General features: G+C 53.2%; 1 protein-coding gene across 3 annotated transcripts in view; it reads left to right on the top strand.

Moving 5' to 3' along the window:
* The window catches only part of PRKN (parkin RBR E3 ubiquitin protein ligase), a 534,126-nt gene that overhangs the window by 295,268 nt on the left and 212,095 nt on the right, over nucleotides 1–26,763 (top strand). For all 3 annotated transcript variants that reach the window (XM_054722613.1, XM_054722614.1, XM_028132921.2), the window contains exon 5: nucleotides 10,442–10,525. In XM_054722613.1, coding sequence (XP_054578588.1) covers nucleotides 10,442–10,525 — 84 coding nt within the window. The remainder of the gene's footprint in view (nucleotides 1–10,441; nucleotides 10,526–26,763) is intronic.

Here is a 26,763-nt window from a genome sequence, read left to right as displayed (position 1 = left end):
GGCTTGCACTGCTCTGCTGAGAGCGCACCCTTTTCTCCTGGCACTGCTAAGGCCTCCTGGCCCTCCCTCCCACATGCCCACTTTTGGTCTTCATGTTTTGTCTTGCTTTTCTATACCCTGCTTCTTAAAAAAATCACCTGCCGGGGCTGACCAGCAGACCCGGAGCCACAGATGAATGATCACTCCGACACCACGTTTGCTGTGAGAGAGAGGCTAAGGGACTGCCTGGCTAAAGGAACCAGACAGCCTCATTCGCCTGCCCCTTCGGGCTTTTATTGTAGCAGCCGTTTGAGATAAAGTTTATCTTTTAGATACCATCAGTGGGGTAAGGAATCTTGGGAGGGCACATGTGTCTGCAGTGTCCTTTAAGCAAGGACACCCAAAGATTAGGCATAAGGATTCCAGTGAACACCCGGGGGTCTGCAGGTGCACAGACGTGTTTGGAAAGGTCAGGAGTAATTCGGACCACCACCTTCGGCACTCCCCTAAGTCCAATTCCAACAAACAGGGCAGGCCGCCTTCCGCACACTTCCCTGTTCTCAGAATGTCCTCCTCACAAACTTTCCAACCAAGTCTCGTGTGCTCCCCGACAATTATCTCCATTGTTGAAAGTATTAGAGATGCCCCCCCTTTCCCCTCCATTGGCCCCACCACCTCACCCCACAGCACTATTGTCTGTGTCCACGGGTTATGCATATTTGCATATATATTCTTTGGTTAATCTCTTGCCACCCCGTCTTCCTGGGCTTTTGAGGCCTCTCTCCTACGGGTATGTCCCATCTGGATCTGTCCTCTGGGACAACAGGCCGCTGCGTGAGGACTCTGTGCGCACTCAGGAAGGCCACTGGTCAGCTAGTCTACCCCAATGTAGCATTGGGTGACGATGGGAGAGCGTGTCATCTTAGACCTTTTTTAAAAATGGGACCCTGGAGACTGTTTCCACGTTGAGAGGAGTCTGGCTTCGTGTCATTGATTCGAAGCTGTCTCATAGCCTGGGGACGCGGATGTTCGGTCCCACATGCGGGTTTGTATATTATTATTGAGTAACTGTCTTCTGCTTTATAATTAAGCCTGCTTAAGTTTTTTAATGCACTACAGAGATGCTATGCTACCCATCGCTAGAGAACAGAACACTCCACTTAGTAGAACGACACTGGATAATTGATGAACGTGGACGTTCATTGACTACAGCATTAGTATAAATAACGTTTTTAAAAGCATCGATAGCCCAGGGACAGCTCACATGACCAACATAGCACTGTAACACTGTAGCACAATCGTCCCATTAAACTCTTGCATTTATTCATTATCACGATTTTTGGATCTCCATTAAGTTTTATTTATTTTTATTATTTTTTAAAATATATTTTATTGATTTTTTACAGAGAGGAAGAGAGAGAGATAGAGAGTTAGAAACATCGATCAGCTGCCTCTTGCACAACCCCTACTGGGGATGTGCCCGCAACCAAGGTACATGCCCTTGACTGAAATCGAACCTGGGACCTTTCAGTCCACAGGCCGACGCTCTATCGACTGAGCCAAACCGGTTTCGGCTCCATTAAGTTTTATCCTATATAATAAAAGCCTAATATGCAAATCGACTGAGCGGCAGAACCACCAGTGGAACGACTGGTCGCTGTGATTTCACTGACCACCAGGGGGCAGATGCTCAATACAGGAGCTGCCCCCAGCCCACAGGCCCCAGGCCAGCCAAGGCGCCCCACAGATCAGCCCTGATCGCCAGCCAGGCCTAGGGACCCTTCCTGTGCACGAATTTCGTGCACCTGGTCTCTAGTTTTTAATAAATATCCAAACAACACTAAGCAACGAAACCTAAAACACGCGGCAGGCCCGCTGCAGATGCGTACCTGCTGAGCACAGCCACAATTTGCAGGAAGTTCCTGTAAGAAACAAACTCTCCATGGCCCAGGTCAGAGACGCCGCAACCTGCACCTCGGGCGGCCCTGGCCCCACTGCAGCCGCTTCCCAAGGCGTGGCTCCGTGCGGCTGCCGCGCCAACACCAGTAGCCATCCGGACAGACCTCAGGCGGATGGAAAAGCATTCTGTGATTGGGTCTAGAGAACACGGCATAGTCTCAGTTTGGAAAGAGGAGCTTCAAACTAGCCACTCACATATTTTGGATAATAAGAATACAGTACATTTAATATGTTTGGTCCCTGTGCAAAATTAAATGGCTATCATAATTATTTCTATTATTATTATTGGAAAGACATGTGCATTTTACTCATTATTTCAGTTCTTTAAACTTTTTCAATTATAAGATTCTTAGTATCCCTGGACACTAATAACAACTTTAGTAACCACTAGTTAACGTTAAATCCCAGAGGAGTGAAGGAATACCAACTTCACTATTTTTTAAACGTTATTTTGTATATTGATTACAAACCTGTGTTGAAGATGCTTTTAGAGTAGGTCAGTTTTCTAACCTGAACTATAAATAGTTCTTAAGGTAAAAAGGTTTTTTTCAAAAGCTCTGGCATCAGGTTATCCTATCTAATAAAAGGGTAATATGCAAAGAAACCGTCACTCCGTCAAAAAGATGGCGGCGCCCATAGCCACAAGATGGTGGTGCCCAGTCCTCTCAGCCCCGCTGGAGTCCCCCAGAGCCAGGGGAAGCCGCTGAGAGCAGGCAGCGTGAGCGGCCTGGCGGAATGCTTGCTCCGTTGCCACGGCAACGAGGCAAGCGTTCCCTGCCCGGCCACGGATGGGCCTCTGGGCCACAGAGAGCCTCTGGGCAGCGGGCGTGGAGCGGCCAGGCCCCGCAGAGAGCTACTGGCGCACGGATTCATGAGCAGGGCTACTAGTTGTAACAATAAGTGGATTGTAAGTCTTTAATTCCTGAAAAGATAAGGTGGATCTCTATGAAGGAGACCTGATATTCGATTGCTAGTCAAGAAGCACATTTCATTTATAATCTGAAGAAAATAATTATTTCTAGTTTTTGAGGTAAAAACTTTAAATTGCATTGAGCATTGTGCATGCTAATTGAATTGTGGAGTACAGCAGCCTGCCCAGTGCTTTATGTTGTAATTCTAATGGTGTGGCTTATTTCAGAAAAAAATAACTGACATCCCACAGTGTTTTAAAGGTAGAAAATCCCTTTCCTAATGTTATATTCTCACAACAAACAGTGGAGGAGATAAGGCTGCTATCACTGCTTGGATTACCTGTGGAGAAGTCTGAGCGTCTCGGAATCTAAATGACTTACCCAAGGGCACAGCTGGCATGTAGCGAGTCCTGAGCCCGGCACTGTATTCTGTATTCTGTGCTTTTCCATTACATTCTGTCTTAGAAATCACTTGAGTCACTAGATTCTAATGAACACATAGGGTGTGGCCATATTCTGCATCTTCATTTGATGCAGAGAAACTCGTGTTCCGTGGCCTGGTAGCCGGGGAGGGCCCAGGGTCTGCATCGCCAGGACGTTTCAGGCAGAAGAACCCAAGGGTCCCCCTGCCCCGTCAGGTGCAGGCCCTTGCAGGAGCAGAGAGGATGCGAGGAGTGTGATATGAGAACTTGCTTTCCAATCAGCAGCTTCCGTGCGTCATGCCCCCCGGCTCTGCCATCGTCACTATTGTTAAGCGTCCTCAGACCTTCTCACTGAAAGCTTCCAGAAGGCCAAGGAGCTTTCAATTAGAAGCCCCAGGAACAGAAAAGCCCTGGGAAGATGGGAGGATGTGTGTCTGCACCCTGGTGGTCAGTGCACATCATAGCGAGTGGTTGAGCAGCCTTAGCATATCATTAGCATATTATGCTTTGATTGGTTGAACTGATGACCAGACACTTAGCATATTAGGCTTTTATTACACAGGATATCGTTGGTCAAGTTCAAGGCGGTTGTCCTAGGGGACTCTCCTAGGCTTAGTCATCGGAGGTAGAACGCAGAGAGTCTGCCAGGTGGTCCGGAACAGTCGCTTCATTATAAAACATGGGAAAGTTTGACTCTCAGTTCTAATTAAAATATTGCCATTTTTCTTGGCTCTGGGCAAGGCGATGGCAGATGTGATCTGCATTTGCTAAAATTAAGTAACATGGTTTTGAGAAAATATTTCCTTAAACCAGAGCATAATTCTGGGTGAGAAACCTGCTGTGTGTTTTCCTTTGTCTTTTGATTCCCGAATAATGTCACGGTTCTACGAATAAGTTTCTCCATGTGGCCTGTATCAATGCCAAGTACGCACGTGCCTCAGCTGGCAGGCTACCTTCCAGAATCAGAATCCGTAGTTAAACCTTATAGAGGAAATTTGAACAAATGGTGTCCATGTACTAAAATCATGAGAGTTGAAACTTAGAAATGAGAGAATATTGAATTTCAGAACCCTTGAGCTGTTGGCTGACAAGATACCTATTTTACATGGAGCCAACTAGAGGTGCTAACATAGAAAACTGACACGAGTCTGAACTAGATTCCAGTGTATTAGAGACAGATGTGGTCCTGTGCATCCGGGACTTCAGTCGGTGGTTCACGGAACGGTTATGGGTGGGCGGGAGGTGGGGGAGCTGCTTTGAAGGAAGCTGAGCTGAGAATAACACTGACTGACAAGAGGCCCTGCCCAGGCCCATCTGTTCCCCCGCAGTAACTTCTCTCTGTCAGTAGGATGAGCAGGACACCCAGGCAGCTGTGGCGTGGCAAACCCTCGTGGGAGAGCCGGACCCTGACGGGGAGCTCTGTGCTGGGAGCAGGAACAGGGCGGTCAGTGGGCTTGCAGCTGGCGGGCCGGGCGTGCTTTCAGAGAGAGAAGTAGAATAGGTTAATACCCACGCCGGCGGAGAAGAGGCCATGAGGGCATCCCAGACCGAGGACTGGCCAGCTGGGTGTGCCCGCAACGCGCCGCCGATGTTCCAGCACAGCGCTCGCCAGAAACAGTGGGCTTAGTTGTCCTCAAGGTTTTAGAATTAACTGCATCCTCCCCCTCTGCCTTTGATTCGGCGCGGCGGTGGGAGTTGATCAACAGGCATCCGAATGTTCGAGATACGATGCAGCTGGCCCGGGGAACGCGGGCGCCTGCAGCCACCATGAGCTGGTGCTCTGCTCCCACAGGACAACACGACACGACACGACACATCCTCACGGAGACGCGGGGAGGACTCCGTGGGTGAGTGCGTGAGGGGCATGGAGACGGGGGAGCCCAGCGCTCCGGCAAAGGCAGGGAGGCGGGGAGATAAGAGTTCTCCTAAAAGTACGATTACTTCAGAAAATGGAGACTTAGAATGACTTACAACCCAGATCTGCTTCGTTCTCCAACAGAAGTCTTTCCCACTTCACTTGATGAAAGAAATATAAACAGAAAGAGAAGAGTTTTAGAGAACTTAGTTTTATTAAGTAAAAAAGATTAATCTAAAGGGGAGGAAAAATAATAAACTATAATTAGGGGTCATTCTTACAGAAAAGTGTTGTGTGTGTGTGATGGGGGGAGGGCGGGGGGAACACTTGGGGAGTGAACGTTAGCCAGTTTGAATTTTTCCTGAGAAGTTCAGATAACTACAAATTTAGCTGGTTTTGATTAAGAATTAAGCCTTTTTCCTCCTCTCTCGGTAAGTGATTTTTAGAGGCCATTGGACCTTGATCATAACACAGTCGGGGGAGAAAGGGAGAGGAAAGGAGAGAGAAGGGGAGAAATGGTAGAAGGGTCTTGAAATGAGAGGCCGAGGGGGAAATTTGTGAACGTGAACAACGTTCAATGCATATTAAGTTGGACCGTGTCTTTAAAAAAAGACTTCGCCAGCGTCCATATCCCAGGACTGACTTTCCTTCCAGCCGGCAATCGCTTTTGTTCTTTGGGTTTGTGTGGATGTGGATGATGATGATGATGGTGATGGTGGTGGTGATGAAGGCCTTGATCGTGTCAGCTCTGCACCCCTAGGTCAGGAAGGGGCCAGAATAAGAACCCCCCATGTACTGGCACCCACGGAAATACCTGGTGTTGGGGGGAAAAGAACCTCATAAATGCGTACGAGCGCCTCGGGGCTAAGGCACCCCGGAGTCTGCTCTCTCCGGATGTGATTGGGGCCTGACTGTGGAGGCACATCCCAGTCCCCTGCCTCCAGGACCCCTGGGAAGGGACTTCCTCCTGGCCTCGCCCCTTCTTGGCCAGCCAGTTGCCCACTCAGGCCCCAGCAGCTGGATGTGTAGGTTTGGTGGACTGGCCAGGACGGTTACCTCTGCCGCTCCATCTTCGTGGACAACTAATTACATTGACACACAGACAAGCATGACCACCCGCTAGCTTTAACCAGCACCCTGTCTCACTTCATCCTTTCCCTTCCTTGCAAAAAGGTGGCCGAGGGCGTTCAGGGCCAGTTGGGGGTTTAGAGGAGGAGCGTACGCACCCAAATGTCATGTGCTGGCCAGAGTTGTAGTCTGAGAACTAAATGATGAGCCTGCCCGCCCACGATGGCACCTGGGCATCCACGGGACTCTAATAATCGTCTTACCCCATTTAATAAGCGTGGTGTGGTCCAGTCATAGCCCCAGGACAGGGAGCAGCGGAGAGGACTGTGCGGGCCCGTGATAATAAGCGCTGTCATGCAGATGGATGCGCCGGCCTGGAACTGAAATGAGCGCGGCCACCTCCGCAGTTAGGACACATCGTGCTGCCTGGCACCGCCTCTCCTCTGAGCTGCGGCCAAGCCGCTCCGTGCAGACTATTCTTAGCACACAGCGCGAGCAGATGAAGGTAATCACACGGTTCTCCGAAGTTAAATCTGTGAGGAGGGCACAGCAGTGACTCACTGCAAGTCTTCATTTGTCTCCATTGTTTAAATTCTATGAAACGGATGGAAAAAAAAAAACAAAAAACCCACCGCTGTTTAAACCTGCTCTCGCTGTGCCGTGCTGTGCGACGAGAAAGCTGTCAACACTTTGCAGTATAATTGAAGGCCTCTAGCGGGTTCCAAATAGTTTGGCAACTGGGAATCGTGACAGAACCACGCACTGTGTGATGTTAATGCGTTTAGCGTGATGGCGCCCTGCGTGGGGGACTGGCCGTCCGTAATGACAGTGATGGGCTTTGTCAAACGCTGCCGAGCTGCAGGGCAGTGGACAGGAGTTGTTTCACTTACAATGACACTGATTTTTGCAGAGATGTGAGGTTTCTCTCTTCTAATAATTTTCTTGTGAGGGACAAGTATGTTATCAAGGATTAGATTATGAAATGTTCGCTTTTTATGACATGAAGCACACTTTAGTGGTGGAAGGAAATTTGTTTTATGCCAAATTATGTTTTACGAGAGGCCCAGTGCACAAATTCGTGCACAGGTGGGGGACCCTCGGCCTGGCCAGCGATCAGGGCCAATCGGGGATGGAGTGGTGGGGGGAGTAGATGGCCAGCCAGAGGGAGGGACTGCAGGTTGGCCAGTGCGGGGTAGGGACCGCGGTATGTTGGCCGGCTGGCCGGGGGGAGGGACCATGGGAGGTTGGCCGGCTGGGTGAGGGTAGGGACTGCGGGAGGTTGGCCGGCTGCAGGGAGGGACCCAGGGATGTTAGCCGACCAGGGGGAGGGACCACAGGAGGTTGGCCGCAGGGGGTAGGGACTGCAGTAGGTTGGCCGGCTGGCCAGGGGGAGGGACCGAAGGAGGTTGGCCGGCCACGGGAGGTTGGCCGGCCACGGGAGGTTGGCCGGCCACGGGAGATTGGCTGTGGGAGCGCACTGGTCAACCGGTTGTTCAGTCGTGTAGGCTTTTATATATATAGATAAGCTACGGTGACATGCCAGCACTTGGGGGAAATCTCCAAGGCCAGCAAGACACTCTGTTCAAGCAGCTGTTGAGCTAGCCCGGCAGCATCGGGTACTCAGTACAGCGTGACTCCGAGCTGGTTCACTGCGGATGCGAGCAGCAGCTGCATCACTGCGCACGGAGCATCCCTCCTGCCGGGAAGCGGCACTATATCAGGGGCTGTCTGAAGTGGGGTGAATGCATGAGTCCAGGAATACACACGGCTCCATTGTCTCTTCACGGACTGATTTTTCTAAAATGCCTTATCGTCCATAATGGGTTTTCCCATCAATGAGCTCATTCCTTATCTTATTTGGCCCGAGTTCTTATTGCTCACACAATAGAGATAAGAAAGTGAGGCATAAGGTTGTTAAATTTATCAGCCTAAACTTGAGCGAAATTCTGTCCAGAACTTAGATCGTCTGACATTTTGTGCATTGAGGTGCTCTTTCCGAGATCACGTTGTTCTCATACTATAGTCATTCAGCAGCAGCCGCTAATATTTACTGAATGTTAACTATGGGTATAGGATTATGCTAAGTACTTTATCTCATCTAACCATCAATCCTATGAGGTAGGCGCAATTGCTAGTCCCCCATTACACCTAAAAAAAGAATGTTCTGATTAATTGAGTAACTTTCCCATCATTGTGTGGCTGTTAATGTCAACTGGATTTGAAATTCAGTCCATCTAATTCAAAAGTGTGAAGACATTGTTTATCATCTTACCATCCCAATTGCTTAGAAATCAGTACTTTGCATAATATTACATTTTACTGTATATGCAACTGAGACATGTTATTAAGTGCTGTGGTGGCCATGCCACGGAGTCATTTGCCTGAAGTTCTGACTTCAGTGCGTCTCGTGGATGTGTTTAAATAGCACTCGACTTTGTGGTTTTCCAGCTGGTGGTAATGTCAGATGGGACAAACCCCCAAATGTCTTCTCTAGTTGCAATTCCCACTCTCTTTCTGATTCACACAACCCGAACCACTACCTTCTCACCACACCTTCTCGGATTCCACAGGCCAACAGCCCCAAGCCTTTAACTGAAGTAATTTCTCATAGGAGACCCAGGACACGGCTACTCCTCCAGACGAATGAGATTAGACGGTGGCCAACATGCTGTCTCAATTTTTTAGTAGTAATTCCCGTAGACCAAGGATTGGCAAACACTTTGCATTCAGGGCCGGACAGGGAAGAGTTTAGGCCTGGAGAGCCGTCCTCTGTGCTGGAAGTCAGCCCTGCCCTTGCAGCTTGAAAAGCAGCACAGACAATACGGACATGAGCCCCACGGCCGGCCCGTGCACTTCATCGTGGACGTGGAGGCCTGAGGGTCATTTCCTGTTCACGGGCCACGAAATGCTCTTCTTCCGCTTTTCCAGTTGCTGTCCAGCCATTTACTAACCTCAGACCGTCCCAGTCCGTGGGCTGCACAGAACGAAGCCCCGGCCAGGGTTGCTCACCGGCTCTGGGCACTCAAGAAATGCCTGGATTTTTCTTGGTTGTGACCAATCCTGGGCTTAACCAGGAGAACGTTCTCTGAAAAGCAGCCGTGTGAGTCTCCACGATCATGGGTATTTCACACGAGTGTCCTGACATTTTTTCAGACGTGTTTCTCCAATCCTGCCCACGTGAGAGATGGGGTACAGTGTCGGGGGTCCCCTCCGTGACACGCCCTCATCCATAGCTCCTCAGCTGCCGTGGGACTCGCCGCCCTGTCTAGTCTGGTCGCAGACCATGCTCACTCCCCCACAGAGCTGCTGTAACCATGGAAACCCTGACTCCTCTACTTTCTAAACTCGACAGGAGCAGAGTTAACTCTGCTTTGCAATGGCACACGTTCCCGGCCGCCGCTCCCGCTTTCAGGAGCGCGGTGGCAATGGCTCAGTGCCGACGGTGGGTGGTATGGCTACTAGTGAACCAGCACATGCTATATTTTATTATGGAGCCTACGTCCAACAGAATGCTGAGATGCTATTACTTATATTATTTTGTTATGGTTTGAGATCAAAGAGAAAAGTGTGAGTGAGTTCTGTCAAATAAAGTGGTAACTTAGGTGGCCATTGATCTGAGGAGTTCTCACATAGATGTTTCTGTTGCTTTTTGGACTGAAAAATTAAGGCCTGAAAGTTGCATGTCGGCAATTTTCCCAGAAAGTTTCCTCATCTGGGACTTTGAGGTGGTGAAATGCGCCCAGGCCCGAACTCCATGCCTGGTGGTTCCCAGTCAGGGCACACACCCAGGTTGTGGGTTCGATCCCCAATAGAGGCTCATATGGGAGACAAGGGAACAAAGTTACTCTCTCACATCAATGTTTTCTCTCTCTCCCTTCTTCTCTAAAATAAAAAAATAATTATGATAAAAAATGTTTTTTAAAACTTGTCAGTTGAAATTATAATGAATTGTAAGAAAAAAAGTTTCTTTAAACTTTTAAGCAATTAAATTGGACTGCAGTGAGGACGTTACCACAAGTAAGTGAACTGCGTGCCCAATGTCACCCTAGGACGGCTGTGAAAATGGTCCCGACCTGCTGGGCCCCGGGGTCCCGAGGACGCCCAGCGTCTCTGGACTGCGCTCTGCAAGTCGCCGCGGCACCCGATCTCATTGTCCCTCTCCAGTGTAGACCTCAGCGGGTGTGACCGCGCGGGAGAAATGTCCCTGACAATCAGTGCACCAGTAATGTGTCTGCTTCTTTCCAAAGGGCCCGTCCTGCTGGGACGACGTGCTGATCCCGAAGCGGATGAGGGGTGAGTGCCAGTCGCCAGGCTGCCCCGGGACCAGCGCGGTAAGTACCTGCCGCTCCCCGTCTGTCAGGGTGGCATCTCCCCTGTCCACGAGGCAATGACCCGAGAGACGAAAATGCTGGCTTTTCTCCTGTCTGATAACATTCGCCAAAAGTGGTGCAAGATTCAGAAGTGTTTCTGACATTCACCAAAACGTCTCCGTGTCCCTGCCTCCCAGGGCCTCCTTCCCAGGGACCGCGCCGCTCCGGGTGACCATGCCAAAACGCGACAATTTAGACTCCTCGCAGAGTCACGGAGTGACAGTCATGGGCTGTGAGCCAGAAGGGGCCAGGCCTGGCAAAGGGAAGGAACAAGGACGCAGTGTTGTTCCTCCTGATGCCGCGATCCGTGTGCTGCATCCCGGCTCACTCAGCTGCGCGCTTGCTCTGCCCCTCCGTCTCCGGTGGCGGTTTTCTGACACGGCGCCCTGCGCACAGGCAGAAGGGTGACCCGCTCCCCGGAACACCCCTCTGTCTCCGGCCAGCGGGCGCCCCGTGCTCCGTGCAGAGCAGGTGTTCCTCCAGAGCCCCTGAGCCGTGCAGTCACTCCAGAAGCAGTTCTCTTGCTATGGTCATGCTTGCAGTTTGTCTGTTACACCTTTTACCTCGAAAATCCCCGGGGCCACCACACCCCGAGGATGTGCCTTCTGAGCCGCGAATGCTGTCTCGGGGCCAGCACCAATGTCACTGCAAGTTCACCGACGGCCGCGGCCAGCTGGCGGCTCGTGTCTTCTCCAGGAACTAGGTCTGTCGGTAGCAACAGGTGCGGGGTTTGGGCTCGATCCTCAGACGCCTCCTCTCCCGCCTGCGGGTGGCGCGGATGCCGAGCAGCAGGGAGCACGTGGCGTCCCGCTCCATCGGGCTGGGCTGGGGCCAGGGGCAGGCTTCTGCTGATGCAAATCCTGAAGAAAGCCAGTGACTCCGTGTCACTGCCCACAGCCGTCGCGCTTCCTTCAGTCTTAGGTTCGCTGCGGGATGAAATCGAAGGGCATGTTTTGCAGGGGAAGTTACCTGCAAGCACGTGCACACAGATGCAGTATGTGTATCTTATAGAATACACTAGCGGCCCGGTGCACAACATTTGTGAACGGGGGGGGGAGGGGGGTTTCCTCTCAGCCAGGCCTCTGCCCTCTCGCAGTCCGGGACCGGACCTAAGCCAGCAAGTGGACACTGGACATCCCCCGAGGGGTCCTTAGCGCTGCCGTGGAGATGGGAGAGGCTCCCACCACTGTCGCTGCACTCGCCAGCCGTGAGCCTGGCTCTGGCTGAGCGGCGCTCCCCCTGTGGGAGCGCACTGACCACCAGGGGGCAGCTCCTGTGTTGAGCGTCTGCCCCCTGGTGGTCAGTGCGCATCATAGAGACCGGTTGTTCTGCCTTTTGGTCGATTTGCATATTAGCCTTTTATTATATAGGATGATATGCCGATGTCACTACCTTTAATAATAATGGTGGTAGGCCATATCCTCTGGTGTGCGTAACACGGTGGTCTCCATAGCATTTGGAGATCTCCTCCCATCATAGCCAGTCTGCCTGCCTCTCGTACCTTGAGCTTAGTTGGCAGGATTGGGTCACAGAAGAGTAGGTGGTTCTGCATCCGTAAGATTTAGCTCAAATCGGCCAAAGGGGGAACTGTGGGGGCGGGGGGCTGTCGCTTGTTGCATCTCCCACTCGCCTGGGATATCAGGGCAGAGGATTGCGTGTAATCAGGCGACAGTGCAGCTCTGGTCCCCACGGCTCCGTGAACTGGTGCCCCCAAACCTTTCCCGCACCCCATCTACAAACCGGGATTAAACACAAGCAAGTGTTTGTGAAGGATGGCTGTGCTGACAACAGTGAAAAAAATTACGCACCAGGAATTCAGAGAAGCTGAACTGCAGAGAGGATAGCTATGAACTGCAGCCACTGATTGGGGGTGGTGGGAGGGGGCGTGGAGCCTCGGACAGCAGAGGTCACGGCAAGGTCAGGGCTCAGCACGGGGAAGGAGCCGCAGATCCCCCACAGAGCAGCACCCTGCTGGATTAGCTGCGGAGGGCTGGGCGTGGGGCCTGGTTTACTCTGGGTGCAGGTAAAATGTCCCTCCTTAGAACTTGTGGGCACAAACCCATCTTCCCAAGTTGGGGGGCGGGGGGTGATGCATTACTTAAAGGCAGGCTCTCTAGCTTTCAATAAAAGATGTGATAACCCAGAAAGACACAGTAGTTTAGAAAATGGCATCATGTTAGTAACATGAACTTAAAAAAATATATTGGGGCCAACTGTCAGAATTCACGGATCATGTGCATGAGTCTCCTGCCACTTTGAGAGAGAAACAGGACTAACTCGCCGAGGGTGCGAGCTCCAGCAGCTCCACTCAGAAAGGACGGGGCCGACTAACAGCCAGCAGACCGGCCGCCCCCCTGAGCGCTGCCCCCCCAACCCCGCCAACGAGGACACCCCACGGTTCCAGCGCGTTTGCGACATCTGACCGTGTTCCAGGGCACGAAGGCATTGAAACATCACTGGCCAACACGTAGCCACGAGAAGTCTCTTAAACGTGGAAACTCAATCACTTAGTCAATAAAAAATAGCCGCGTGGAACTATGGGATCCAGCAATAATGAAAACGTGCCACACATCAATTCCTTTGGGATGTACCTGGATTAGCTTTTAAAGGGAGTATTTAATGTCACAAATCTTATTTAATTAAAAAAGAGGATAACGTTATTTAAACATATTGTAAGATAGAAAAAGAAATGATCACATCCAACTGTATCCCCCCACGTCCAATGAGCCTAGCCGGCTGCTGGGGGGACACAGGAGGTGCGGCTCTCCGGAGGGCGGCGGACACCGCATCCCTCAGCCGGTACCCTCAGAGCCTCTTCCGGGGCAGCTACCTGCACCCCAGGCCCTGTGTCCTCCCGGAGCCGGGGCGCTGGCTCCTGAAGGAGGCGCAAAGATGAGCACTTGTAAGTATTTTATCTTAAGTTTGTGGGGTATTTTGAATTTTAGACAGTATTTTGGACACTATATGTTATAGTCTTAAAAAAAGGTGTCATTTCTATCCCTTGTATAAATATCCATATACTTAAAATTCAAAAGAGCAGGGTTTCCAGTGTGGTCTTAATTAATATTTATGTACTTAAAGATACTCTAACCAGCTCATTTGAAATAGCAGTGCCATTTAACCTTGGCTTTTAGAGTACAAATACAAGCTTGACCTTCACACAGAGAAACTGCACCGCATCCCGTTCCACACTAATTGGTGTCATCGTGGACAGCACAGCATTGGTTCTGGAAGGCGTCTCACTTTATGAAAAGAACTTTCTGGTCAATTCAAAGAGTGTGGGCTTGAGGTTCAAAGGCGGGAATCAATAGGATATTCTCCATTAGGGGGAATAATTCATCTTTGGATATGATGTAAAACTAAATTTTCTGTGTAAATCTTCATTTTATATTTTGCCTACGATATCTTAGACAATGAAGATTTTGTGTCTGTACGTGTGCTGAGGAGTTATTTTTTTATTTGACACACAGAGGCCGAGGTATTATTCCTCTCTGGGCCTTATTCCTGAGTTCCACATCATAACTTTAAGAAAATATTTGTATTGATTTCAGAGAGGAAGGGAGAGGGAGAGATGGAAACATCCATGATGAGAGAGGACCATCGATCGGCTGCCTCCATTCACCACTCTTCAAAGTAACCCGTGGCCACGGTTACCTTGCCGAGGGGTGTCGGTTTTACTGCTTCACAGCCAATAGCATGCATTACAGTTTACATTCTTGAGAGTAATGTTTACCGGAAGTGCCATGTAAAATGACATGGTCTTTTTTAGATTACTTGATTTTGCCAGGAACCCGGGTCTTTACATAGAACTTCTTTTTCTTGTCAGAAACAGTTGAGAAGGGCCTCTAAAAAGAGCTCACTGATTTATTTCAAATAAAATCAGATTCTAAAAACTATCCCCTGAACTATAATAAATCACATAATTAGCAAACTCAGTACAGTAACTGGAGCGCTTCCATCTCTCTCCCCACACGGTTTATCCCCCCCCCCCCCCCCCCCCCCCCGGGCCACAGCGGGCTGGGTCCTGCCCGGGGGCATCAGGTGAAGGGAGTTAGTACTCGGGTCTCTAGCTCCGATTTCTCCTCTCGGGAGATGCTGACGGGAAGAAGGAAACGCACAGCACGTGAGAGCACCTGAGAGAAACCACGTTACTGACCGGCATTTGCTGACTGTATGTCCCGACTTCCTTGCTCGTGTCTCCGTTCCGTGGCGTTGCTCTCCCAGGGGCCTGCGTTCCTCCTGCTGGTTCTTACTGTCCTTTTAGACCTTGTTAGCCTCTCACCCAGTGGGACTCGGGGCCCTCAGGGTGGCTTCCTGGGGTGCACGCCCTGTTCTTACTTGAGCCCGCATCCAGGCTGCTGTGTCCTGCGTGGAAGAGAAGACCTCAGGGTGACCAGGCATCCCGTGACAGTCACAATGAGAAACACGGGCCCTGGCGCCTCCCAGTGCGCATGGAGCAGTCCCAGCCTCCTGGCTTCCGGGGCGGCGGCCCGAGGGCAGCTGGCAGCTGGGATGAAGGGTGGAAGCAGACCTGAGAGAGGGGCGACACCTCTGCTTCCCCCTCCCTCTGCCCTGGGGTTCGGCCGAAGGGAACTGGTCCCCCGCCTGCCCTGGCCCCCACAGCCCTGCTGTCTAACCTCCCAGTGAGATGGAGTGGTGAGCTCTGAGGTCCTCTCGGATGATGATGGAACGGTGCCGACGAGAGACAAAAGGCTCTGTTGTCTGACATGCAATTTGGGTGACAAACTATAAACTTCTTATGTCATTTTTCAAAAACCAATCAGGTATTCAGGCTCAAGGACAGTTCACTGCTAAACGAAGTTTTGAGCACTTGATAACAAAAAGTGTCATTTTTAAAAAATTAAGTCACAAAAAATAAATAAATAAAATTAAGTCCCGAATTACAGAATCAGCTAAAATTTTCCATATTTAAGCAAAACATTTAAACATGCCTACATATAAAAATAAATAATTTTATTATGAAAACGGTGTCAGATGTTAAGAGCGCTAAAGAAATTGCGGCAGAATCGAAGAACCTGGGGTATTTGTGAGGCTCTGAAGCCGAGACTCAGTTCAAAGGAAATTTTTTCTGCGACATCACCCCTGTTACTAGTCGCTGGGCTCGCCCACACCTCGGTGTTGTGAGCGACTCCTGCACTGTTGTGTGAAATGCTCTCTCGGGAGGGGACCAGGTGCCGGAACTCCGTGCAGTGCAGCGAGCACCTGCGTGGACCAGGGACAGCGCACACTGTGCCCACAAACAGCCTGGGTTAGTTGGTGACGCCACTTTTCAAGCCAATGTGCCATCTCCACGATATATTTTTAAATATTGAAACTAGTTCTTTCACCCGCCATCGCCAGAAACTCCTGCTCCGCACGCATTGGTCGCTGCCGACCTGTGACTCTCTGAGCTGTCATCGACCTGGTTTTGTATCCGCTAGGAGAGAATCGTGCAGACGACCACACGCCGCTTAGCATGAGCAGTTTAAACCTGTGGATTATTCCCAGAGGCTGAGGAGTCACCTCTTCATTGTCTGTCTTCCCATCGGATGATCCCACAGCAGCTCTGTGCTGGGAGTCTGCCCGGAGCTTGTGCGTAGTTCGACAAGGCCTTGGACCTCAAAGACAGCGGAGGAACCTGTCATGATGAATCGGAAAAAGATGGCTCCCGGGCCACGAGGTCTCGATTTGGGGAGAAGGCACCCCGGCCACCGAACAGGGAGCAATGGAAAGATCACTTCGAAGAGGGTTCTGAATGAGACCCTGACAGCTGGGCAAGGCAGCGCTCAGGGCGGCCTGAACCCCACCAAGTGCTGAGTGTTTCGGGGACGTAGACTAGACCCGCGTGGAAGCATCGGGTCGGTGACTGCAGGCCCCTCTGCCAGGCCTCCGTGCCCGTGCGCAGGGCTAATGGAGCGGGGACAGTGGAAGGAAGAGTCGAGAGTAATGGGCGAGAGAGGAGGCGGCTCCCAGCCGGGAAATCGCTCTGGTCCTGGCCGGCCCTGATGGATGGAGCCCTTGCTGTGCGCCCCATGGCCTCACTGAGAGACCCTCCCCGCCCCCTCAGGCAGCCTCGCTCTCCAAGTCATCAAGGCCACGATGAACTGGTTCCCGAGGCTTCCCTGCACATCACCCCCAGGCCAGGCTGCCGCCCCTGAGGTTCCAATGGGAGCCATGCGCACGCGGGACGAACCCCAGGCCGAGGGGCCTTCCCGCTATTGACCCGCGTGGGGAAACGTTTACTCCACCGACGTTTCTCGGAAAACTCACCGTTTGGGACCCTCGGAGCCGAGCTCCCCAGGCAGGCGGGGGCCGTCCGCACGCACTCGGTTCTGGAAAGGACGCGCAGGCTGAGCGGCCTGCAGGAGCGTTTTTATGGAAAGACGGGAAACTCTGACATTTAAAGATGGGAAACAAAATGGGATTTTCAAAATCGGTGTCTTTCCCGGGAAAGAAACATGGTGGTTCTCACAGCAGGGGTCCGTCTGTCCGCGTCTCACGTCTCACGGGCAGCGGCAAAGGCCGACCTGCGGGCGCTGGGGCGTCGGGGCGAGGGCCTTACCGGGATGGCTGCCCCTGGCCCGGGGAGCAGTGCAGGGACCCCGCACGGCCTCCAGGCCACACCTGGATGGAAAGGGGTGTTTCCCCTGCGCTCCTCACCGTTTGGGGAAGTTCCAGGGAGGGGTCGGCCGTGGGACAAATGGTGACTGACCAGGAGCTGACCGGGATCATGCTGGGTGTGGCCGGTGCTCTGTGAATGGGGCGAGGAATTGAAACAGACGGGCAGGAAGCGAATGCCAGGAGGCCAGCACAGCAAGTGCCGGCGGGGGTAGAGAAAGGGACGCTCCCACCCCAGGAGGTGCCTGAGGGGGGGGGGGGGTCCCCACAGGCAGCGGCACTGGCACGTCGGGTGTGTTGTCCGAGGCGGAGGAATGACAGGCCAATGGACACGGAGGGAGGGGACTGGGGAAGCCAGGTGATCCAGCCGGAGCAGGTCCGCCTTCCCCCTCAGCTCCTGGGTGTGACGAGGGGCCTCAGCCCTCCCCGCTCTCAGCTCGGAGCCTCCCACGGTTGCCATGGGAGCAGAGAGAAGCAGTCTGCACAGACCCTGCCCACAGCACAGATAGATGAGAAACATATAAGTTTAAAAATAAATAAGCCGCTGCCATTCGGGTGGCTGGCTGCCAGGGAGGGGTCACGGGCACGCTCTGGACAGAGTTGTGCCAGAGCCCGTGATGTCACAGCCTACACGCACCCCGGTCCGTGGGCGTGTGCCGTCTCTGTATGAGCCCGTGTCACAGGCTACACGCACCCCGGTCCGTGGGCGTGTGCCGTCTCTGTATGAGCCCGTGTCACAGGCTACACATACCCCGGTCCGTGTGCCGTCTCTGTATGAGCCCGTGATGTCACAGCCTACACGCACCCCGGTCCGTGGGCGTGTGCCGTCTCTGTATGAGCCCGTGTCACAGGCTACACGTACCCCGGTCCGTGTGCCATCTCTGTATGAGCCCGTGTCACAGACTACACACACCCGGGTCCGTGTGCCGTCTCTGTGATGTCACAGCCTACACGCACCCCGGTCCGTGGGCGTGTGCCATCTCTGTATGAGCCCGTGTCACAGACTACACACACCCCGGTCCGTGGGCGTGTGCCGTCTCTGTATGAGCCCGTGATGTCACAGCCTACACGCACCCCGGTCCGTGGGCGTGTGCCGTCTCTGTATGAGCCCGTGTCACAGCCTACACACACCCCGGTCCGTGGGCGTGTGCCGTCTCTGTATGAGCCCGTGATGTCACAGCCTACACGCACCCCGGTCCGTGTGCCGTCTCTGTCATCTGGGTTCAGATTGAAGTCGGACACTGATTTGATGAGGACGCATCCGAGTAGGATTATACCGACGTGAGCGTTCATTCGCGCGGGGCTGGGTGAGTTGAGGATCTGAAGCATCCGCGGCTGGGACAGTGTTAGACAGACAGTGGCAGCGCTTCCCGTCAGCGCCCCATTGAACGGTGCCCAAGGCGCCGCTCCCGCGGGATTAAAGGCAGTCGGACGTCTGGCCGGTTTCGTCCTGTCTTGTCCAGGGAGGCTACACCCAGGCGCTGAGATCGGTGACCTGTTTCCCAAGCCCCCATTCACAGTGACTTACCCGTGGTCTGACCTGACGGCTTAGAGCAGGGCCCGCCTTTACACGGCCGACCTTGGTCTGGAGCCCGCAGAGGAGCGCGGCGGTGAGCCGGGGACGCCGGTCTGAATTCTGGGCCTGACACCGCAGGCCGTGGCCTGGGACCACACCTGTGCGCCCGTCAGTCCCCTCCTCGGGGAAACGGACACCCCTGCCTTCTGCATGCAGAGGGTGGGAGGGGAAACCTGGTGCAGGGGTTGACGTCCTGGCCTCCGAGCCCCTCCTCGTAAGCAGCCATCCGCTGGGGCCGTGACCACCAGCCACCGCCGTTATCACACATGGGGGCGTTCGCCGGGTTTGATCTCGGCTCTGCGCTGGCTTTTCTCTAACTCTCCCCGCCAGGTTAGCATCACGCCCAGGCAGGTGATGGCGGTTTCTACAAACAACACGAGGCATTCCAACGGATCAGGTTGCTCTGACAGGAGCTTTGCCACAGCCTGTGACCTCTGCAGTTCCTTAATAAACGCGTCCCGATGGGCAGCTATGTAATCTCACCCACGTGGCGGCGGTGAGATTCCCGGGCAGCGGAGCTGAAGGGGAAATAAGCCGTAAGGACTTGGGAAAGTGTTGGTGGTGTTGCTTTTTCTGAGAACCACGTGCCGACATGATCATCACCGTGACAGCACGCACTGTTACATGCCACACGAGACGTCCGATTTACAGCCATGACACCTCATGTTCATTGAGGTGTTTTTTACATACATGTTGCCTTTCCTGATTATAAGAACACAGTGTTGGGTATAAAAAATTAGCCAACATACTTTCACATAAGGCAAAGGGGAAGACGTGTTTAATCAGAGCACGGGGGAGGGGGATCACTGTTAACATTACTAATGGTCTTCTTTAGACTGTTTTCAAGGGGTCGGTGTGTATGCTCCCATGGGTACACACACACACACACACACACAGAGTCACACACATTTTAACACAATCGCAGCTCCCGTATTATTTGGTGAAGGGTATCGTTACATCATGCGTGCTACCCCTGTTCCCTGTCAGCACACGCAGGTCTAGATGGTTCTCGGCGGTGGGCACCGTCGTGCCTGCTTCAGCTCCCGAGGTGGTGAGCGTTGGGGCTCCTCGGCCGCCTCTGCTCTGTGTTCTTCCTCACGTACCCGCAGACTTGCCTGGCCCGTTTCACCATTAATGTTGGGAGAAGAGCTTCCGTACTAGCGTCCACAGCGTCCCTCCCTGAGACCCACAGGCCCTCCGGACGTTTGCACGATTGCCACTCCCCCCAGGCTGTGTGGACGGCTGCCCCATCCTGGACGTCAGCCGCTTGCTTTCCCCACGTTCCATCCTCGCCTGGTGGAACATCTTTGCTCAGGTGGGACCTCGCCGCTCGTGTTAAACTGCCTCTCTCCCAGGCCAAGGGCTGGAGCGTGTTTGTATTATTTATTGCTCATTGTTACGGCCATTTTCTAATCGTTACACTTACAGGCGTTTCTGAGTCACCCTTTGCGGGCCATCGAGGCTGCCAACGGCGTTACCAGCCGTTCAATTGACAGACCTTCTGTGTGTTTCAGAGCCGTTTGCGCTGCCTTTCATGGGGTTAAATGTGTGATTTTTACGGCCACGCCTTTGCGGTCTTTCTTATTAGCGGGATCTTCTTCACGTTCAAGATCATGAGAGACTGCAGATCTTTCCTGGTACTTTTCATGGTTTCTCTTTTAAAATGATTTGATCCACATAGATTTTCCTTTAGCGTGAAGGATTTCATATGAATCTGATTTTACTTATTCTACCCACAAAAATCTACAAATTTTTCTGTATCATGTATTGAAAGAACCCATTTCCCCACTTATTTGAAATAAATCTGCTTTATAGCGTGTTAACTTTGGGACCTTAAGTCTGTCCTGCTCCCTTCACCTTGTCTTTCGTCCCCAAACTCATGCCATTTTGATTACTCTAAATGCCTAAAACCCGTGACTGCATGTTTAGTGTCTGATGCCACGAGTTCTCCAAATTGCCACGTTTTTCTTTGATAGTCACACAGACTCATTTTTTCACATGACCTAGAATTTTTATAAAGTTGGGGAATAAATGTCATGAATTTATGTTTAATATATTCATTAAGCCCATCATCCCAGAGAATATCAAGTCAGAACGTATATTAAACATTGATTACATCATGGCAAGGTGTAGCTCGTGTCAAGGTTTCTGAGCTGTGTCTAGAAGAACGAACTCCCCCAATTAATTCCTTAACATGTTATTGCACACGCAGTGCAGGCTGTCGGCTCCTGTTCCTTAGGTCCAAGCCACTATGTGGTGACTCCCCAGAGCTCAACCTCCCACGCTGGGCGCCCGTTTTCCTCACCTGCCCAGGTGGGGCCATGGGCAAGCTGAACTGGGAAACGAATTCTCTGAATTACAGATGTGAGATAGCCTTCGATTTGAGTAAAGTGGGGTATCAGTTGTCTTATACCAGGTTTTTAAAAACATTATTCTTTATACTTGATTTATAGCATTACTTTAAGAGGGTCAGTACTACAGTGTTCTTTATTGTTACGTATTCTTCTGCCCATCTTTCAAGTATTACCATGTAATTTCATTATTAAATGGAACTTTCCAGAAATGCATACAATCATGAAGAAATTCAGACTCTATAAAGAACAGTGCTGGTTTTCATTTTTCTCTACCTGGTCCTGATCAAGTTGGCGAGGCAGCAGCGTGTAGGTAGAGGGGCCTGAGGCCAGGTGTGAGCACAGGTGGAATGCCGCCTCCAGCAGCCGGGAGCGTGGGCAGGAGTTAAATTCCCGCTGTGTTTGATTCCCGTCTGTGAGGTACGGATCCCAGGTGGCTTTAGTGTCTAGGTTTGGTGTGATGACCATGCCTTTGGACTCTGCACACCCTGGACGCAGCAGGCACCCCCTCTCTGCAGGGAGACGCCCCTGCAGCCGCCTCTCCATCCTTCCCAGCACAGGTGAGGCGCGAAGGCACCCACAGGGGCTGCGGGTGCTGAGCTACAGCCCAGCAAAGCCGCTGTGTGCGTTTTAATAAGGGAAGTTATCCGGCGCGTGTGGAACCTCAGGTTAAAGGCGCTGCTGTCCGTGGTGCTGACTAGCGGCCCAGTCTCCCCAGTGTCCCCTGGCCGCCAGGCGGAAAGCTCAGGAAGGCTCTCAGGGAGGTCCAGGCCCTGCTCAGCCATTTAATCTCTTGGCGGTGATGAGCATCAGCGATCAGGAGTGGCTGCGCCTGTCTCCCCCCCCCCCCCCCCGGGTACTGTGTGACAGCGCCTCGGTCTGCGCTGCCTTCCATCCTGTCCCTGTGCAGAGGAGGCAGAGGAGGCAGAGGATGCAGAGGCAGGCATGGGCCGGATGCTCGGTACCCACCCACCTGCTCCCTAAGCACCTCGGCCGTGGCGGCTCCCATGTCCTGGGACTCTGATGTCAGGTGACAGCCAGGGCACTTTTGTTTACTTCCTGAGGGCGGAGCGGAGCCACCTGGGACCCAAAGGATGAGGAACAGCGAGGCAGAGGCAACACTCCGAGCCTCGGTGATGAATTAACTGTCTCCTCGGAGCTCAGTTTTCCTCTCTATAATCATAAAAGTGTAATATGCTAATTAGACTGGACAGCCAGACGACCTCCAGACGTCCTTCCGGACGACCTTCCAGATGAAGTTGGGGCTACAAGGGCCGGCCAGGGCTGCAGGGCCGAGCCCCTTGCACGAATTTCGCGCATCAGGCCTCTAGTAAATATAAAGTTGGGGAGGAGTTCGGCCCTGGTGGCTGTGGTTCAGACAGCAGGAAGACCGTCCTGGTAGCTCACCCTGCCATGGCCTGTGGCCAGTGGGTAAACCAGCTGTGGCTGACCGCTGGAGCGGGTGGAGGGAAGTGCGTCACGCTTGGCAGGAGACTGTGTGTAGGTAAAGGGAGGAATGTCAGTGTCACAGGACGGAGCGCTAGCGGTCCTGCGTCACGGCGACGCTCTGGGGCAGTAACAGCAGAAAGACGGCGCTGGTCCGTGGAGCGTGGGGGCTTCTGTCGTGATTGGAGTTTCAGGTCATGTCCACAGTCTCTGTGAGTGACCTCCTGACCTCAGTACCCAGAGCCTCTCCCCCAGGTTTGTCCGGGGCACAGAGCCATGCTCCCGGGGAGAAAGAGCCCTAAGCACGTAGGGAACGTTAGAGACCATGTGAAAAGTGGGTTGGACTACCGATCACTTGGGAAGGCTGCTTCCGTATTAGGTTCTCCGCACTCACGGTACACCCCTCCCTCACGCGGCTTTGTAAGCAGGCCCCAAGGGGCATCTGTCCCTATTGTAGGAGCCGGCTTCGTGTCACCTGAGAGGATGGAAAAGAATAAAAATGCTTTTGTTGTAAAATACTAGACTCTCAACTCACTCGAAATGGCTGTCCTCATCCTTGGTGTCCATTACCTTCTTTTGACCCGTTTCCAAGCAGGGTGTGTTTGCGCCACTGCCCTGCGTCCCAGCCTGCTCCTGGGCCCGGGTCTCGGCCCGCCTGCCTGGGGGGCACAGGGCCTCTGTGTTGGGGGCCCCTGTGTCTAACTCTGTGTTGGGTGGTCCTGTGTCTAACTCTGTGTTGGGGGGCCTGTGTCTAACTCTGTGTTGGGGGGCCTATGTCTAACTCTGTGTTGGGGGGCCTGTGTCTACCTCTGTGTTGGGGGCCCCTGTGTCTAACTCTGTGTTGGGGGCCCCTGTGTCTAACTCTGTGTTGGGGGGCCTGTGTCTAACTCTGTATTGGGGGGCCTGTGTCTAACTCTGTGTTGGGGGCCTGTGTCTAACTCTGTGTTGGGGGGCCCTCTGTGTTGGGGGGCCTGTGTCTAACTCTGTGTTGGGGGGCCCTGTGTCTAACTCTGTTTTGGGGGGCCTGTGTCTAACTCTGTTTTGGGGGGCCCTCTGTGGCTAACTCTGTGTTGGGGGGCCCTCTGTGTTGGGGGCCCCTGTGTCTAACTCTGTGTTGGGGACCCTGTGTCTAACTCTGTGTTGGGGGCCCCTGTGTCTACCTCTGTGTTGGGGCCCTGTGTCTAACTCTGTGTTGGGGGCCCTGTGTCTAACTCTGTGTTGGGGGCCCCTGTGTCTAACTCTGTGTTGGGGCCCCTGTGTCTAACTCTGTGTTGGGGCCCCTATGTCTAACTCTGTGTTGGGGGGCCTGTGTCTAACTCTGTGTTGGGGCTCCTGTGTCTAACTCTGTGTTGGGGCCCTGTGTCTAACTCTGTGTTGGGGGCCCCTGTGTCTAACTCTGTGTTGGGGGTCCTGTGTCTAACTCTGTGTTGGGGGTCCTGTGTCTAACTCTGTGTTGGGGGCCCCTGTGTCTAACTCTGTTGGGGGGCCTGTGTCTAACTCTGTTTTGGGGGGCCTGTGTCTAACTCTGTGTTGGGGCCCCTGTGTCTAACTCTGTGTTGGGGCTCCTGTGTCTAACTCTGTGTTGGGGGGCCTGTGTCTAACTCTGTGTTGGGGGGCCCTCTGTGTTGGGGGGCCTGTGTCTAACTCTGTATTGGGGGGCCTGTGTCTAACTCTGTGTTGGGGGGCCTGTGTCTAACTCTGTGTTGGGGGGCCTGTGTCTAACTCTGTGTTGGGGCCCTGTGTCTAACTCTGTGTTGGGGGCCCCTGTGTCTAACTCTGTGTTGGGGGCCCCTGTGTCTAACTCTGTTTTGGGGGGCCCCTGTGTCTAACTCTGTGTTGGGGGGCCCTCTGTGTTGGGGCCCTGTGTCTAACTCTGTGTTGGGGGCCCTGTGTCTAACTCTGTGTTGGGGCCCCTGTGTCTAACTCTGTGTTGGGGGGTCCTGTGTCTAACTCTGTGTTGGGGGGCCCTGTGTCTAACTCTGTGTTGGGGCCCTGTGTCTAACTCTATGTTGGGGGCCCCTGTGTCTAACTCTGTGTTGGGGGCCTGTGTCTAACTCTGTGTTGGGGCCCCTGTGTCTAACTCTGTGTTGGGGGCCCTGTGTCTAACTCTGTGTTGGGGCCCTGTGTCTAACTCTGTGTTGGGGGGCCTGTGTCTAACTCTGTGTTGGGGGCCCTGTGTCTAACTCTGTGTTGGGGGGCCTGTGTCTAACTCTGTGTTGGGGGCCCTGTATCTACCTCTGTGTTGGGGGTCCTGTGTCTAACTCTGTGTTGGGTGGTCCTGTGTCTAACTCTGTGTTGGGGCCCCTGTGTCTAACTCTGTGTTGGGGGGCCTGTGTCTAACTCTGTGTTGGGGGGCCTGTGTCTAACTCTGTGTTGGGGACCGGGACTCTCTCTTCCCCCTCCCTATGTCTAGTGAGAATCTTCAAATCTTTCCATCAAACACTTTTGGTGTCAAGAACACAAAATAAAACAGAATGGTTTTCATTCTCCCAGGACTCAAGCATGATTATGGGATTGCGAGGAAAATTACCAAACTCCCATACTCAGTGCACACCCCTCTGCTGTGGAAACCCGAACTGACACCATAAATCACTTACGTCCTCGCTGTGATTTCCCTGAAGATCCCGCTTAGATGGAGGCTTTTTGCGGGGAGGGGGTGGCGGAGGGCGAGGGCGGGGAGGGGCGGGGCGGAAACCTACTGGAAATGGGCCCTTGAACGTTCCCACCGCAGGGGCCCCGCACGTGGCCGTCCCACGCACGGTCTCGTTCTCTTGAGACTTCAGTGGCGTCCAGGGAATCCCTGTAAACGTTCTCTCATTTAAAGGGCCAGCAGTGTTAGCTCAGCGCTGCGGTCCCAGCACGACGGGCAGACCGTGGCTGACGAAGCCGGTACCAGGCCAGGACGCCGTAGCCGGCACACTGCGCCGGGCCCTGGCAAGGCACACCGCTGGCCGGGGTCCGCGCAGGCTTGGTTTATCCTCAGCTGTCAGACAAACAGGAATTTGACGGAGCACATAAGCACTTATTTATATTCAAACGTGTGTAGCTGATGTGTTCCCGATTTTATAAAAGGGCTGGTAAAATATTTAGAAAAACATGACTTCATGTCACCTAGGATCACACATAAAGAATTTTCTAGAAGACGTTACAGCACAAGTAAAGACGCACGGCAGTACATTTAACGTGTGCAGGATTTGAGGCTGATAATGGGCCAACAGTAGTTAACTTACGATTTCATATCCACAGATTACCTGAAAGTGTATTGGTGTCACTTTCTCACGAAATCTTCGATGGTAAATACACTCATCCCCAAAAACCCTCATAAGGAAAAGAGAAGAAAGGATACATGTAAAGGGCTTTATAGTTTCCATATGAATGCAGATCTCCCTGTTTCGCTGTAGTTCCTCACGTGTTCTCCGTAGCCCCACGTGGCTGCCGTGTAGAGACCCTTTTGGTCTCTGTCTTGCTTTCAGAGGGCGGTGAAGGTCATCCCTGCCCGGCTCCATGGTTTCGGACACGGGCCTGGCCACCCCGGAGCCGGCGCTCGGCCGTCTTGGCACAGATGGGCTTCCACGTAACCAGCCGGTAAGGATGCGGTCCCTCGGCACCAGGTGTTGCTGGGGGAAGCATGTGTGCGGCCAGAAAGACTGACGGCGCCGCCCGCTCGGGGCTCCTTGCGCATCTGCCCGGGGAAGGGCGTCCCGGTCGGGAGCACAGGCCCGAGGAGGCGCGGCTTCCCGAGCAGAGACGCGGTTTAGAGGAGCGGGCGGGGGCAGCTTCCCGGGGGCGCAGGGTGTGTGATGGACCCGCCGTCCAACTGATGTGAAAAGCGTAAGGGATGCAACGGGCGCCCGTCGTGTACCGCGGTGGCTCGGGTGTCGGGGCGCGGGCTGACCCTGAGTCAGGCGGTGGGGGGGGGGGAGAGCCTGCCTGGTGATCAGGCCCGTGGGGAAGGCACGGGTCACAGCCCGGAGCCGCCGCTGAGCTGACCGCGGGCTCAGATCCCCGCCCCTGCGGAGGGCCGTGGGTGACAGGCCCACACGCCTGGTTTTTCCTCCTGTTCTAAGAGGAAGGTTGGGGTCTTCACCCCCGAACAATGAGTTCGTGTTTTCTGGGCTTCCGCTGAGGGTAGAAATACATTTTTGCAGAAGTCACTATAACGAATGGCACAGGCATAACGAGAACAACTTCATCTAATCCACGCGCCA

This window comes from Eptesicus fuscus, chromosome 10 (genome assembly GCF_027574615.1).
Source record: "Eptesicus fuscus isolate TK198812 chromosome 10, DD_ASM_mEF_20220401, whole genome shotgun sequence".
NCBI lineage: Eukaryota > Metazoa > Chordata > Mammalia > Chiroptera > Vespertilionidae > Eptesicus > Eptesicus fuscus.
The sequence above is the reverse complement of the archived record's forward strand: the minus strand, read 5'-3'. Positions and strand labels throughout refer to the sequence as shown.